The sequence below is a fragment of the Triticum aestivum genome, chromosome 4D, assembly GCF_018294505.1.
Source record: "Triticum aestivum cultivar Chinese Spring chromosome 4D, IWGSC CS RefSeq v2.1, whole genome shotgun sequence".
Classification (NCBI taxonomy): domain Eukaryota; kingdom Viridiplantae; phylum Streptophyta; class Magnoliopsida; order Poales; family Poaceae; genus Triticum; species Triticum aestivum.
In genome coordinates, this window is record NC_057805.1 from 178,477,763 (window position 1) to 178,495,191 (window position 17,429).

The 17,429-nt window shown below is 44.9% G+C and overlaps 1 protein-coding gene across 1 annotated transcript; it reads right to left on the reverse strand.

Moving 5' to 3' along the window:
* Positions 1-3,860: 3,860 nt before the first annotated feature.
* LOC123096804 (putative protein TPRXL) lies at positions 3,861-12,397 on the reverse strand. The gene is made up of 4 exons (XM_044518576.1): positions 12,232-12,397; positions 11,879-12,117; positions 6,146-6,524; positions 3,861-4,182 (listed from the first exon to the last, which is right to left on the reverse strand). Exons 1-4 carry the CDS (start codon positions 12,395-12,397, stop codon positions 4,001-4,003), a joined length of 966 nt encoding a protein of 321 aa, XP_044374511.1. The 3' UTR covers positions 3,861-4,000.
* Between the last annotated feature and the right edge of the window lie 5,032 nt (positions 12,398-17,429).

The window sequence follows — 17,429 nt, forward strand, 5'->3', positions numbered from 1 at the left end:
TTTTTAACTTATTTTAACTCCAGAATTTTTGTGCGTACAATATGCACCATTCAAAGCCAAATTATCAATTTTCCACCCTTTTCTGACTTAATTTGCTGTTTGTCATGCATTTTTTGATTGTTTGTGCTAAATGATCCTGAAATAGAAAAGCACTACAAATGAGCTCTAAAAAGGTTGAAACTTGGCATGGTATCATAATTTCACCCACATAGCATGTGCTAAGAAGTTGAGATGCTGACGGCAAAAACCGGACGCACTTCGTGTACAAATTGGACAATCTCTTTCAAAGTGTCACTGTTTCAGACGAAAACTCATCTACTACAAAGGGATTTCATTTTTTATCTTTATTTAACTCCATACCTTTTTGCGGTCACTATGCACCGTTCAAAGCCACATGATCAATTTTCAACCCTTTTCTGACTTCATTTGCTATTTTTCATGCATTTAATAAAAAAAATTAGCTAAATGACTCCGATATTGAAAAGCACTACAAATGAACTCTGAAAAGGTTGAAACTTGACATGGTATCATAATTTCACCCGCATAGCATGTGCTAAACAGTTGAGAGGGTTACGACAAACACTGGATGCACTTCCTGGACAAACTGGACAATCTCTTTCAAAGTATCAGGGTTTCGGACGAAAACTCATCTATTACAAAGTGCTTTCAATTTTAACTTATTTTAACTCCATACCTTTTGCGCGTTCAATATGCACCATTCAAAGCCACATCATAACTTTTCAACCCTTTTCTGACTTCAATTTGCTTTTTGTCGTGCATTTAATGATTTTTTTGAGCTAAATAACCATGAAATTGAAAAGCACTACAAATGAGCTCTGAAAAGGTTGAAACTTGGCACGGTATCATAATTTCACACACATAGCATGTGCTTAGAAGTTGAGAGGCTTACGGTAAAAACTGGATGCACTTCGTGTATAAACTGGACAATCTCTTTCAAAGTATCAAGGTTTCGGACGAAAACTCATCTATTACAAACGATTTCATTTTTTAACTTATTTTAACTCCGGACTTTTTGCGCGTTCAATATGCACCGTTCAAACCCACATCATCTATTTTCAACCCTTTTCTGACTTCATTTGATGTTTTTCATGCATTTAATGCTTTTTTGAGCTAAATGACCTTGAAATTGAAAAGCACTACAAACGAACTCTGAAAAGGTTGAAACTTGGCATGGTATCATAATTTCAGCCACATAGTATGTGCTAAGAAGTTGAGAGGATTACGGTAAAAACTGGATGCACTTCATGTACAAATTGGACAATCTCTTTCAAAGTATCATGGTTTCGGACGAAAACTCATCTATTACAAAGGGATTTCATTTTTAACTTATTTTAACTCCAGAATTTTTGTGCGTTCAATATGCACCATTCAAAGCCACATCATCAATTTTCAACCCTTTTCACACTTCATTTGCTATTTTTCATGCATTTAATGGATTTTTTGAGCTAAATGACCCCGATATTAAAAAGCACTACAAATGAACTCTGAAAAAGATGAATTTAGCATGGTTTCATAATTTCACCCATATAGCATGTGCTAAACAATTGAGAGGTTTACGGCAAAAACTAGATGCACTTCGTGTACAGACTAGACAATCTATTTCAAAGTATGAGGGTTTCGGAGGAAACCTCATGTATTACAAAGGGATTTTATTTTTTAACTTATTTGAACTCCAGAATTTTTGTGCGTTCCATATGCAGCATCCAAAGCAACATCATCAATTTTCAACCCTTTCCCGACTTCATTTGCTATTTTTCATGCATTTAATGATATTTTGAGCTAAATGGCCCCGATATTGAAAAGCACTACAAATGAACTCTGAAAAGGTTGAAACTTGGCATGGTTTCATAATTTCACCCACATAGCATGTGCTAAACAGTTGAGAGGGTTACGACAAAAACTGGATGCACTTCCTGTACAAACTGGACAATCCCTTTCAAAGTATCACTGCTTCAGTCGAAAACTCATCTATTACAAAGGGATTCCATTTTTAACTTATTTTAACTTCATACCTTTTGTGCGTTCAATATGCACAATTCAAAGCAACATCATCAATTTTGAACCTTATTCTGACTTCATTTGCTATTTTTCATGCATTTAATGATTTTTTGAGCTAAATGACCCTGAAATTGAGAACCACTGCAAATGAGCTCTGAAAAGGCTGAAACTTGGCTTGGTATCATAATTTCACCCACATAGCATCTACTAAGAAGTTGAGAGGGTTACGGCAAAAACTGGATGCACTTCGTGTAGAAACTTTACAATCTCTTTCAAACTATAAGGGTTTCGGACGAAAACTCATGTATTACCAACGGATTTCATTTTGTAACTTATTTTAACTCCAGACTTTTTCTGATGTTCAATATGCAACATCAAAGCCAAGTCATCAATTTTCAACCCTTTTCTGACTTCATTTTCTATTTGTCATGCATTTAATATTTTTTTGAGCTAAATGACCCTAAAATAGAAAAAACTACAAATGAGTTCTAAAAAGGTTGAAACTTTGCATGGTATCATAATTTCACCCACATAGCATGTGCTAAGGAGTTGAGAGGGTTACGACAAAAACTGGATGTACTTCGTGTACAAACTGGACAATCTCTTTCAAAGTATCACGGTTTCGGACGAAAACTCATCTATTACAAAGAGATTTCATTTTTTACTTATTTTAACCCCAGAGTTTTTGTGTGTTCAATATGCACCATTCAAAGCCACATCATCAATTTTCAACCCTTTTCTGACTCCATTTGCTATTTTTCATGCATTTAATGATTTTTTGAGCTAAATGACCCCGATATTGAAAAGCACTGGAAATGAATTCTGAAAAGGTTGAAACTTGGGATGGTATCATAATTTCACCCACATAGCATGTGCTAAACAATTGAGAGGGTTACGACAAAAACTGGATGCACTTCCTGTATAAACTGGACAATCTCTTCCAAAGTATCATCGTTTCAGACGAAGACTCATCTATTACAAAGGGATTTTGTTTTTTAACTTATTTTAACTCCATACCTTTTGTGCGTTCAATATGCACAATTCAAATCACATTATCAATTTTCAATCCTTTTCTGACTTCATTCACAATTTTTCATGCATTAAATGATTTTTTTGAGCTAAACGACCCTGAAATTGAAAAGCACTACAAATGAACTCTGAAAAGGCTGAAACTTGGCATGGTATCATAATTTCACCCACATAGCATGTGTTAAGAAGTTGAGAGGGTTACGGCAAAAAATGGATGCACTTCATTACAGACTTGACAATCTCTTTCAAAGTGCAAGGGTTTCGAACGAAAACTCATGTATTACAAAGAGATTTCATATTTTAGATTTCATATTTTAACTTATATTAACGCCAGACTTTTTATGTGTTCAATATGCACCATTTAAAGCCACATCATCAAGTTTCAACCTTTTTCTGACTTCGTTTGCTATTTGTCATGCATTTAATGATTTTTTGAGTTAGATGACCCTGAAATAGAGAAGCACAGTACTAGGGAAAACACCACCAGTAGCGTAGGTTTTTTGCATACCAGTAGCATGGGTTCCCGCGCTACTACTACGATGCTACTGCTAACTTTTAGCAGTAGCGTGTTGTTTACCCCGGGCTACAGCTAAAAAAGTTAGTAGTAGCGCGGTGCCACCCACGCTACCACTATTCCACACCTACGCTACTGCTATCTAAGTACTAGTAGCGCCCCATTTACACCTACGCTACTACTACCCAAGTACTAGTAGCGCCACATTTTATCCCCACGCTACAACCAAGTAACTAGAAATTTTAAAAAAATTAGATGCAGTATTCATGGATGGAAATCAAGACACGTCCAGTGCAAATAAACTAAGTTCACAGAACCATCTTAGCACTTGCAGCATTCATGGATACAGCATTGAACATCTTAACTCGAGATCTCGAGATCCAATTTAACATCAGATGCAAACAACTAGACCACTTCTCTAGATGTATCTACCAAGGCTCAGAGCACTCCCTCCCGCCAGACGATGGCGTCGAGGTCCTTCACCTCGGCGACCTCCGGCGTCGCAATGACCTGGACGATCATATGTTCGGCGCGGTCGCCGGGCTTCACGACGAAGTCCGCCTCCGAGTGGTTGAATAGCATGATGCCCACTAGGCCGCAGTAGTCCATGTCGATGACCCCTGCGCCCACGTCCAAAAGTGAAAACTTGTTAGTTGGCGCCCGCATCCAAATCAAGTTGGGTATTTTTTTTCTTTTTAGCACATGCACATGAATCAATAGTAATGCATAATAACAAGAAAAAATAACCATGAATCCTAAAGAAAAAATCATTCTTTGGGCCAGGTTGATAGTTTCGAGGCACGGGAAAGGATAATATTGGTAAAAGTCTTTATTAACAAGAACAATGGACCGAGATTTATCAAATGACATTTTTTTCACAAACAGTGATTAACGGTGAGGCATGTAAGATTTACCTGAGCAGCATCAGCATACCCTCTGATCATTGGAAGAACTTAAAGGCCAAGGTTCTTAGCTTTCTCCCCTCTAACTAGCACAAGTCCAACAGCACCATCCGTGTACATTGAATAATAAGAATGGCACTAGAGTTGCACTCAAAGTAAACATTGCTTTGCATAATTTATATTAACCATGGAGAAAGCCTAAAAAATGAGCTACAAAATAATCTAGCTTCACAACACTCTTAAGATGATACATTTACTACTGAAGATATACAACATAGTGTGGCTGCATACTGCATACAGAAGGTAGTTTGATCATGTAAAAATAAAGCTACAATGCTACACTAAGAAGTGTCAGAATTCTGAATGGAACAGTTCAGTTTAGAAGTATTCAATAGAGACACTTCAATCACAGAGAAAACAGGTATTATTCCCGAATGGCAAGTGCCACATTTTCCATGCACTTGCAACAGGTTTTTGTATAAAGTCAGCCAATGACTCAATAACTAACACATTTGGTTGAGCATGCTGTAGCATTTCTATATGCGTGCTGAGTTTACAGTTCTAGTTCTGCAAAAATAACTAAAGGGTTATGCTATGAATTCAAAAGTTTGCTTCAAATCTGTCCATTTTTCACATGACTTCAGAGTATCGACCGGAGAAATTCATAGTACTGACAAAAGCAAGAACAGCTGAACATCCTATAACATGTCTACAACGGCACATGAATTGACTAGTCGACCTGTACTAGCCCTATGAAAATTAATCCCATTCCAGTTCGTCCCTTCTGTACCAAGCCATTGAGCCAAGATATATTTTTCTATCAAGCTTATCAGGTTTGACCATAGGAAAAATATTCTGGTAGTGTGTTATCCTGTCTAATTGGTATTTTTTGGTTGTACATATATGAATTTTTTGTCCTATGTCGTGCTTAACTGCAAACTCCACTAGATATTATGCTATTTTAGTATATCATTGACTGCATAATTACCAACATCAATTCACTTGGGAATTCAGGTGTGCTACAGAAGCTGGTTATTTGTCCGACAGAAACAAGAATGAAAGAACTAGTGATGGGAGCTGTTTGCAAATTGTAGAGGCCCCAGTGGAGAACTGGAGTCCTCCAGATCGAGGAGTGGTCAAAATAAACACTAACACTGCCTTTTTAGCCGAGACTGGGAACAGTGCAGCAGGTGTGGTCGCACGTGATTACAGAGGGCGAGTGTTGGCGTCAATATGCAAAAAGCTACCTCTGTCTCGTAGCGTGGAAGAGCTGCCCTCATCGGCTTTCAGACAATGGCCAAGTACTTTAATGGAGAGGTGGCTCTTGAGATGGATAACAAAAATATCACAACAGAATTGTCCGCTCAAGCCCCAACTCGATCCCCATGCTATGGCCTAATTATGGACATTAAGAAGGCAATGACTGCTTTTGCTGTCTGCAGCGTTCGATGTGTGAAGAGGCAGAGCAATGTCTTGGCACACGGTTTGGCTGAGCTGACCAGGAGCAGGCGACCAAGAGATGATCTCAGATGTCCCGCATAGATTACGAACTCTGATGATATCTGAATGTAATGCGCTCTCTGAGTAGAAAGTTTCTACTCTGATCTAAAAAAAAGAATATTTGGGCAGATGGCGAGGGAGAGGGAGGGGGCAGATCTCAGGATGGCGGGAGCATGCATACCAGAACTTGAACTCCGGGAGCCTCCTGATGAAGTGCTTGAACTCGCAAGATCCGCGGTTGGGGAGGGCGTGCCCGTCGTGGGCGGCGGAGGGGTCGAGCTCGGGGTCGACCATGGGGGAGAGGAAGCCGATGAGGAGGTAGATCCCGATACGACGGCGACGACGACGAGCGTGCCGGCGTGGGCGGTTGCAGCGGCGACGAGCGTGCCGGCGTGGGCAGCGGCGGCGAGGAGATCGTGGGGGAGAGTAGCTCGACCGAGGGGTGTGGGGTGAGATTGGTGAGAGAGTTTTTTTAGGTTTCGCGAGAGAGAGTTTGGTGGGGTGGGAGTGGATGGGGTGGATGGTGCGGCGGTGGACACGCTCAGTAGTACCGTGGCTCTCTAACCTGCGCTTTAGCTATTCACTTAGTAGTAGCGCTGCTTTTACAACCTACGCTACTACTCCCTCCGTTCGGAAATACTCGTCGAAGGAATGGATGTATCTAGATATGTTTTAGTTCTAGATACATCCAATTTTTAGGCATTTCTTCGACAAGTATTTCCGGACGAAGGGAGTACTATGTTTTGTCTGTTAGAGATATATATACTAATAGCGTGTGTTTTTTTGGCAGGCGCTACTGGTAATTAGCAGTAGCGTGGGGAAATATAACACGCTACTAGTAAGCGTCTACCCATAAGTTATTTCCTAGTAGTGGCACTTCAAAAGAGCTGTAAAAAGGTTGAAACTTGGCACGATATCATAATTTCACCCACATAGCATGTGCTAAGAAGTTGAGAGGGTTACGGCAAAAACTAGATGCACTTCGTGTACAAACTGGACAATCTCTTTCAAAGTATCACGATTTCGGACAAAAACTCATCTATTACAAAGGGATTCCATCTTTTTTACTTATTTTAACTCCAGACTTTGTGTTCGTTCAATATGCACGATTCAAAGCCACATCATCAATTTTCAATCCTTTTCTGACTTCATTTGCTATTTTTCATGCATTTAATTATTTTTTGAGCTAAATGATCATGAAATAGAAAAGCACTAAAAATGAGCTCTAAAAAGGTTGAAACTTCGCATGGTAGCATAATTTCACCCACATAGCATGTGCTAAACAGTTGAGAGGGTTACGGCAAACACTGGATGCACTTCCTGTAAAAACTGGATAATCTCTTTCGAAATATCACGGTTTCGGACGAAAACTCATCTATTACAAAGGGATTTCATTTTTTATCCAGTTTGTACTCCAGAATTTTTGTGCGTTCAATATGCACCATTCAAAGCCACATTATCAATTTTTAACCCTTTTCTGACTTCATTTGCTATTTGTCATGCATTTAATGATTTTTTGAGCTAAATGACCCTGAAATAGAAAATCACTACAAATGAGCTCCAAAAAGGTTGAAACTTGGCATGGTATCATAATTTCACCCACATAGCATGTGCTAAGAAATTGAGATGGTGACGGCAAAAACCGGACGCACTTCGTGTACAAACTAGACAATCTCTTTCAAAGTATCAGGGTTTCAGACGAAAACTCATCTATTACAAAGGGATTTCATTTTTATCTTATTTTAACTCCATACCTTTTGTGTAGTCAATATACACCGTTCAATGAGCCCGATATTGAAAAGCACTACAAATGAACTCTGAAAAGGTTGAAACTTGACATGGTATCATAATTTCACCCACATAGCACGTGCTAAACAGTTGAGAGGGTTACGACAAACACTGGATGCACTTCGTGGACAAACTGGACAATCTCTTTCAAAGTATCAGGGTTTCAGACGAAAACTCATCTATTACAAAGTGCTTTCATTTTTAACTTATTTTAACTCCATACCTTTTGTGCGTTCAATATGCACCATTCAAAGCCACATCATAATTTTTCAACCATTTTCTGACTTCATTTGCTATTTGTCATGCCTTTAATGATTTTTTGAGCTAAATGACCCTGAAATTGAAAAGCACAACAAATGAGCTCTGAAAAGGTTGAAACTTCGCATGGTATCATAATTTCACCAACATAGCATGTGCTTAGAAGTTGAGAGGCTTACGGCAAAAACTGGATGCACTTCGTGTACAAACTGGACAATCTCTTTCAAAGTATCACGGTTTCGGACGAAAACTCATCTATTACAAAGATATTTCTTTTTTTACTTATTTTAACTCCAGACTTTTTGTGCGTTCAATATGCGTCATTCAAAGCCACCTCATCAATTTTCAACCCTTTTCTGACTTCATTTGATATTTTTCATGCATTTAATGATTTTTTGAGCTAAATGACCCTGAAATTGAAAATCACTACAAACGAACTCTGAAAAGGTTGAACCTTTGCATTGTATCTTATTTCACCCAAATAGCATGTGCTAAGCAGTTGAGAGGATTACGGCAAAAACTGGATACACTTCGTGTAAAAATTGGACAATCTCTTTCAAAGTATCAGGGTTTCGGAGGAAAACTCATTTATTACAAATGGATTTCATTTTTTAACTTATTTAACTCCAGATTTTTTGTGCGTTCAATATGCACCATTCAAAGCCACATTATCAATTTTCAACCCTTTTCTGACTTCATTTGCTATTTTTCATGCATTTAATTATTTTTTGAGCTAAATGACCCCGATATTGAAAAGCACTACAAATGAACTCTGAAAAGCATGAATTTGGCATGGTATCATAATTTCACCCACATAGCATGTGCTAAACAGTTGAGAGGGTTACGGCAAAAACTGGATCAATTCGTGTACAAACTGGCAATCTATTTCAAAGTATCAGGGTTTCGGATGAAAACTCATCTATTACAAAGGTATTTCATTTTTTAACTTATTTTAACTCCAGAATTTTGTTGCATTCAATATGCAGCATTCGAATCAACATCATCAATTTTCAACCCTTTCCCGACTTCATTTGCTATTTTTAATTCATTTAATGATTTTTTTAGCTAAATGACCCCGATATTGAAAAGCACTACAAATGAACTCCGAAAAGGTTAAAACTTGGCATGGTATCATAATTTCACCCACATTGCATGTCCTAAACAGTTGAGAGGGTTATGACAAAGTATCAGGGTTTCAGACGAAAATTTATCTATTACAAAGGGATTTCATTTTTTAACTTATTCTAACTTCATACCTTTTGTGCGTTCAATATGCACAATTCAAAGCCACATCATCAATTTTGAACCCCTTTCTGACTTCATTTGCTATTTTTCATGCATTTAATGATTTTAGCTAAATGACCCTGAAATTGAAAGGCACTTCAAATGAGCTCTGAAAAGGCTGAAACTTGGCTTGGTATCATAATTTCACCCATATAGCATGTACTAAGAAGTTGAGAGGGTTTCGACAAACACTCGATGCACTTCGTGTACAAACTTTACAATCTTTTTCAAACTATAAGGATTATGGACGAAAACTCATGTATTACAAACGGATTTCATTTCTTAACTTATTTTAACTCCAGACTTTTTCTGCGTTCAATATGCACCATTCAAAGCCACATCATCAATGTTCCACCCTTTTCTGACTTCATCTTCTATTTGTCATGCATTTAATGATTTTTTGAACTAAATGACCTTAAATATAAAAAAACTACAAATGAGCTCTAAAAAGGTTGAAACTTTGCATGGTATCATAATTTCACCCACATAGCATGTGCTAAGAAATTGAGAGGGTTACGGCAAAAACTGGATGCACTTCATGTACAAACTGGACAATCACTTTCAAAGTATCACAATTTCGGACGAAAACTCATCTATTACAAAGGGATTTCATTTTTTTACTTATTTTAACTCCAGACTTTTTGTGCGTTCAATATGCACCATTCAAAGCCACATCATCAATTTTCAACCCTTTTCTCACTTCATTTGCTATTTTTCATGCATTTAGTGAATTTTTTGAGCTAAATGACCCCGATATTGAAAAGCACTGCAAATGAATTCTAAAAATGTTGAAACTTGGCATGGTATCATAATTTCACCCACATAGCATGTGCTAAACAATTGAGAGGGTTAAGACAAAAACTGGATGCACTTCCTGTACAAACTGGACAATCTCTGCCAAAGGGTGATGCATCAAAGTAGCGTAAGTATTTCCCTCAGTTTTTGAGAACCAAGGTATCAATCCAGTAGGAGACTACACCCAAGTCGCCTCGTACCTACACAAACAAATAAGAATCTTGCAACCAACGCGAGAAAGGGGTTGTCAATCCCTTCACGGCCACTTGCAAAAGTGAGATCTGATAGAGATAATAAGATAATTTTTTTTTGGTATTTTTATGATATAGATTGAAAGTAAAGATTGCAAAGTAAAAATGGATTGGAAACTTATATGATGGAAAATATAACCGTGGGCCATAGGTTTCACTAGTGGCTTCTCTCAAGATAGCATAAGTATTACGGTGGGTGAACAAATTATTGTCGAGCAATTGATAGAAAAGTGCATAGTTATGAGAATATCTAGGCATGATCATGTATATAGGCATCACGTCCGCGACAAGTCGACCGAAACGATTCTGCATCTACTACTATTACTCCACACATCGACCGCTATCCAGCATGCATCTAGAGTATTAAGTTCATAAGAACAGAGTAACCCATTAGGCAAGATGACATGATGTAGAGGGATAAACACAAGCAATATGATATAAACCCCATCTTTTTATCCTCGATGGCAACAATACAATACATGCCTTGCTGCCCCTGCTGTCACTGGGAAAGGACACCGCAAGATTGAACCCAAAGATAAGCACTTCTCCCATTGCAAGAAAGATCAATCTAGTTGGCCAAACCAAACTGATTATTTGAAGAGACTTGCAAAGATAACAAATCATACATATAAGAATTCAGAGAAGAATCAAATATTGTTCATAGATAATCTTGATCATAAACCCATAATTCATCGGATCTCGACAAACACACCGCAAAAAGAATTACATCGAATAGATCTCCAAGAAGATCGAGAACTTTGTATTGAGATCCAAAGAGAGAGAAGAAGCCATCTAGCTAGTAACTATGGACCCGAAGGTCTGTGGTAAACTACTCACACATCATCGGAGAGGCTATGGTGTTGATGTAGAAGCCCTCCGTGATTGATTCCCCCTCCGGCGGAGCGCCGGAAAAGGCCTCAAGATGGGATCTCACGGGTACAGAAGGTTGCGGCGGTGGAAATAGGGTTTCGTGGTGCTCTCGGATGTTTTCGGGGTATATGAGTATGTATAGGCGAAAGAAGTTGGTCACGCGAGCCACGAGGGGCCCGTGAGGGTGGGGGCGCGCCTACCCCCCTGGGCGCGCCCTCCTGCCTCGTGGCCTCCTCGTTTCTTTCTTGACGTCCACTCCAAGTCTCCTGGATTGCGTTTGTTCCAAAAATAACTCTCCCGAAGGTTTCATTCCGTTTGGACTCTGTTTGATATTCCTTTTCTGTGAAACACTGAAATAGGCAAAAAAAACAGCAATTTGCATTGGGCCTTTGGTTAGTAGGTTAGTCCCAAAAATAATATGAAAGTGTATAATAAAGCCCATTAAACATCCAAAATAGATAATATAATAGCATGGAACAATCAAAAATTATAGATACGTTGGAGACGTATCAAGCCCGACAGCAACGATGACCTCTTCGTCGAAAGCCTCCCCCTCGGTTGGCGCGCCGATGCTTGCCATCTCTGGGATGTTGATGAATAGGTTGTCACCAACCTTCAGATATCTGCTTGAGGGGGGCTTCGGATCTTGACGGTTGGTCCTCGACCACCGTCTCCCGGGCAACTGGGGGCTCCGGGACCGATGCAGCGCCAGGCGCTCCTGCCGCAGGAATGCCGTCAGTTCGGTCGCCGGTCTCCTTGTCGGCCTCACCGGCAAACCCCTTGGCGGCGTCTTCATGCACGTCCTTGGCGGCCTCGTCAGCAGTGACTCTGGCGGCTTCGGCGGCAGCATCCTTGGCGATCTCTGCGATGATGATGTCGCCATCCATCTGCTCCGCCAAGGGGAGATCTGAGACCCAAGGAGGAGAAACAAGATGAGACCGAGGTCAAAGTTCAAAGTAGAAAGAAAAGAGGAAAAGGCCATACTAAGAAAATGACAAGTGTTGGGAGGCATGCGGCTTACCTGTGGCATGCTGTTGGGAGGTGGCTCCCTGCCCGACAACGTTTGTTGCTGGTGAAGAACTGCTGGCGCCTGTGCTTGCCGGCTCCTCCTCTACGCGGCGGGGCTCGTCTGTGGAAGCCCTTGCCAGGGATTCCTCCCTGGGCGGTGTGGTTGACGGAGGCGGCATGTGGGGGTGCAAAACCGGCAAGGTTAGAAGTGGAGATGTACGCCCCAACACTCGCCAGCGGGAAATGAGTAGTGGACTCACGCAGGGGGCTGGTTTGGGGGCTGCGTCATGGGCTGGACTCCGGACTGATGAGGACGGTCTCCTGCGCACCTGCGGTGCTTGCCGGGGGCTCGTCGCCCATTGAGGTCTTGGCCTTCTTCGCCATCCTCTACGCCAATGTTTTCGTGTCTCTGCGGGGACAAGCCAGAGCAAGAACAAATAAAGATAAGTAAGGTCGAGAATTCAAGGAATAGAGAAGGCGGTAAGGCACTTACTCTTCCTCTTCTGGGCTCTCTTCTCCCTACGGGCTAAAAGCGGCGAGGTCAAAGGCGCCCTCTGCTATGACGTCGGTGCGAAGGGATGGAGAAGGGGACCTGGGCCGCTTGGTCGTGTCAGAGGCGGCGACTGCTGCTTCCTTTGCTACCGTGGTCGTGCGCATCGTCTGGCGCACAGGTTGTGGCTGGACCTCTTCCCGCTGTATAGCCTTGCCGTCCGCCCCCTTGACGGGGACCTCTTGGTGCGAGGAAGCCTGATGGATTGGCTCGCCGGAGATGGTTCGCAGAAAGAACACGCTTTTTCTTTCCTAGAGCTGGGGGCTCCTCATGCGGCTTCTCTTTAGCTGTCTCTTCGGCGGATGAGCCACCGGCAACTACGCCAGTGTGCTCTCCGGCAGGCTCCCACCGCCCGGCAAAGTCCTCCCCTGCATTAGCTTCATCCTCCATGAAGCCAACGCTGTCGGCCTCCTTGGCAAGGGCCGCCTCTTCCACCTTGCTGGCGATGTACGCCACCTCTTCGTCGGTGCTGGGGCGGATGAAATTCGTCTCTTCCTGAATAGCCCCCTCTGACACATTGTCGAAGAACTCCTTCACTTGCTCCGCGGATGGCTCGGCCCAGGTCTGGTCAAGGCCATGAGCGTTGAACGCCAGCATCATGGCGATGGTCGAGTTCAAGGCAGTATTGTTGCATAGTGGAATGATGCTTGCCGGCAACTTGAACTTGCTGATGGCCCTGAACATCTTGTGGCAGAGGGATGCGTGTTGCATCACCGTCAAGTTGTTGTTCAGGCCAGGGCGCAACCTCATGATACCCACCACATTCCGGTACTCCCAGGCTGATCTCCCCTTGTTCTGTAGAGGGGCGATGCGGCGGAGGAAATCGGCGCCAATCATCTCCATTGTGAGCCCGGTAGCCCTGAGGCGCTTGCTCCTGTCTACTGCGATTGCGAGCTCCGCGTGTTGAGGGTCGAGTTTGCTCGAACCGTTGCCGCGAACCAGCTTTGTTTGCTGGGGCATACAGAACAGCTGCGGATCTTCCTCCATGATCCAACACCACTTGCCCCACCATTCATTCCACTTCTCCTTGTAGACCCCATCTGGGTACGTCTCCTTGTTCCATGCCCTTGGAATCCAGGCGACACAGCCGGAGAGGGCTTCTCCTGGCTGGATGCGAGGAATGAAGAAGTGGAGGAAGAGGGCTATGTTGGGGACCACTCCGGCGAAGTTTTCACCGAGGTGGGCGAAGACAGACGTACATGCCACAACATTCGGCGTACCAGAAGGTGGAAGTCAAATGTGTACATGATGTCGACAAAGAAATCGGAAAATGGAGGGCAGAGCTCGCAGTAGAGATAATCAACAAAGAAGTGGAATTTATCTTGAGCAGGCGTGGCGCGGGAAGCAGGGATGACGCGGGTGGCAGTGTGCCCCTTCGTCGCTCTTCCCCACATGCACAGGTACCAATTCTGCAGTGTGCAAGCGTCAAGCGTCGGGTTGAAGACGACGTTCCTCTTCTGCATCTTCACCAATTCACTCTCCGGCACATCTTCGCCCTTGCCCGCCTTGGGCGCTTCCTTGCCCTTGCTCGCTTTGGGCGCCATAGCAGCCAGTTGAGAGCGGGAGGCGAGGGCAGCGGCGAACGGATGAGGAAGCTCTGGCCTAGGCTCGAGGAAGGAGACGACAGCGGTTCCTAGATTGGAATGGGCGAGAGGTAAATGAGCGGTGCCTCTGCGGATTCCTCTTTTTATGGGGAAGGCGTGAGGCTGCCTCTTTATTGTTTGATGTGAAAGCACTTGCGCGGACGTGCCGCTGCTGCGGCCATTCCGCGCACGTATCCCACGTCGCCCACTCAATGCGGATTGTGGGGAAGCGTAGCAGACGAGATAATTATAGCGGTTAATCCCTGCCACGCGTGGACATGCACTGTTTGGGCCCAACAACGCCTCGCACCCGTGTGTGGCCCAGGCCTGGGGGCTCCTGTCGGTGTACTAAAGTTTGGGCCCTTTTGTACCCCTTACTTGTGCACGGGCAGTTGCAGCCGTACCCACAACAAAGCCTGAGAGGGACAACCAGAAGCACGTACGGGACTACCAAGACGGTGTTCAAGCCAATAAACAAAGAACGGACGACAAGCTGAGCCCCCGGCAAGATCCTTGCTGGGATGGTTTGCGAAGCCCCAGCAAGACCACCACCCTTGAGGTTGAGAGCTCTGACACCATCGACAATGTCAAGACCAAGGTCCAGGGGCGTCTGCGTGGTGGCATGCAAATCTTTGTGAAGACCAGGAGGCGAAGTTCCTAGCAAGATTATTGCCGGGGACGTTTGTGAGGCCCCGACAAGATTCTTGCCGGGGGCGTTTGCGAAGCCACGGCAAGGTTCCGCCACCCCGCCACCGCTCCAGTGCAGCGACTAGCCTGCCAGCCTGGCAAGCACCTGCGTGGCGGCATGCAGATCTTCGTGAAGATCATACCACCGCTCCAGCGTGGTGGCTAGCCAGTCAGCTTGGCATTGCATGCCTCATCATCTTGGGTGCATGCCAAGACGGGGTGAGGCGGCGACGGACGGGATGGCCTATGTTTCCGTCCCCGATAAAGTTAGGGGGGCACGTAAACAGCGTATTTAATGCGTTTGTCCTAAGACGTCAGGGATAAGCATATACACTTTAGCGACTTTACACCTCCTGTATGTCTGTACGCCACTTTGGTAGCCCCTTGGTATAAAAGGAGGCCCAAGGCGATACGGGAGGGGACTTTTCGACTTTCCGGCCAAGTTTGCATGCGTAGCACCTAGCCAAAGCTCAAGAACACTCAATACACTACAAGCAGGACTAGGGTTCTACGCTTCTGAACGGCCGAACCTAGGTAAAAATCCTTCGTGTTGATCATTAGATCTGCTCTTTGCGCTTTCCTATTCCCTGCCAAACCGTAGAAGGGATCACGTGATTCCATAGTTGTCATTTCCCCGATAGGTTGACATTTGGCATAGTACCATAATTTCCCCCACATAGCATGTGCTAAGAAGTTGAGAGGGTTACGGCAAAAACTAGATGCACTTCGTGTACAAACTGGACAATCTCTTTCAAAGTATCAGGGTTTCAGACGAAAACTCATCTATTACAAAGGGAATTTGTCGGTGTTCTGGGAACGGGGGTCCCCAGACCTGCCTGCCTGCGGCCCATGGCGTGGCTAAGCCAGCAGGCCGTACGGCCCATCATTCGTCAACAAAGCATCCAAGACCCTCGCGAGGGGCCAAGCCTCGCGAGGCGGACGACACAAGACCTCCTCTGGTGTGGCCTAGCCAGGCAGGCTCACGAGGAGCAAAGATATCAAGGCGGGGCAACAACTCACGAGGCTCTCGTGACGTGAACTATGACGATCGACACCAGGCGGGCGCCAGCACGCGCAGACGTCCTTGTTTCCTCTTTGGTGCTAAGGAGGCCAGCGCAGGCGAGGAGTACTGAGGCGTCAGGCAAAGGTTGCTATATTGGTGCAAGGAGACCAAGACCAGGAGGACGGCAAGACGGAGGTCATCGTGGAGCCCAAGGCGGCGTCACCACCAGAGCTTTGCGCAGGCGAAGACTGCTTTTGTCAGCATAGCTTGTACTAGCTGTCCCCCTTCAAATTTGCCCGCCTTTGTTGGCTCCCTTCCCGCTCAATATTTGGGAAGAGGACCAAGGCCTATATAAGTAGAACTAGCCACCACAGTAGAGGCAGGTTGAACGGATCGAGCAGTTCACCCAGCTCTCACCCGCTAAGAAACCAAACACAAGAACACCTCGACCTCAGGAGGCTGTTCTTCCCTTGTACTGTTCATCATCAGCCCTAGAGGCAATCCACCACCACCACACTGGATTAGGGTATTACACCACAATGGTGGCCCGAACCAGTATAAATCTCGTGTCTCTCTGTGTTGCGAGTTCGTCGAGTTCGTCCGTGAGATCTTAACGAGCTAGGGCGTAGATCGGTAGGAGGGAAAGACTTCGCGCGCACCCCAGTGTTCGAACCTTAAGGGTTTGCCGAAACCCCACATCTGACATTTGGCCTGCGCCCCACGCCGCTGCACTTTGCTCCCATGGCGGGTGCCCCGCCATCCACCTCTGCGGCCGATGTCGACAGTGGGGCATCTGGGTACCGAGCCCTGGCCCCCGCCCTACGATGAGTGCGGTGGACGACCAAGTTTAAGCCAGAGATGCCGCCGCGTTACGACGGCGCGGCAGACCCGACGCCGTTCCTGCTGGCGTACGAGGAGGCTGTCCTCGAAGCCAGAGGCAGCGACAAAATCATGGCCAACTGGTTCCCCATGGCCCTCGCCGGGGAGCCGCGCGCCTGGCTGCTCAACCTCCCGGGATCCACGGTGGCCTCCTGGGGGGAACTCCGTGACCTCTTCACTGCTCACTACGCGGCGCCAGCGCACTATGCGGTCGCGGCCCTGCTGGGCGGCTCTCAAGCACTGCCTTCAGATCACCACGTCAAACCGTTCCTCCGCCAGATCGGGGCCGCCTCCAAGCGCCCGGGGGCTCCGCCAGGTTGGGCTGCGCCAGAGGCCGACCTCACCTTCGGCTCAGAAGACCACCCCGACTCCACCGCTGGCTCCGGCATGCTCCCAATGCTCTGCACGCCCACCATCTGTAACGTGGCCGTCACTAAGACCCTCATCGACGGCGGTGCCGGCCTCAACTTGCTCTCCGTAGAAGCCTTCAGCCTTCTTCACGTACCGCT

Coding starts and splice junctions, on each gene's coding strand:
- LOC123096804 (XM_044518576.1), bottom strand. CDS start 12,397: ATGCCGCCTCCGTCAACCACACCGCCCAGGGAGGAATCCCTGGCAAGG. Junction 6,525..11,878: donor CCCCAGTTGCCCGGGAGACG/GTGGTCGAGGAC, acceptor AGCGCAGGTTAG/AGAGCCACGGTACTACTGAG. Junction 4,183..6,145: donor CTCCCGGAGTTCAAGTTCTG/GTATGCATGCTC, acceptor ACGTGGGCGCAG/GGGTCATCGACATGGACTAC.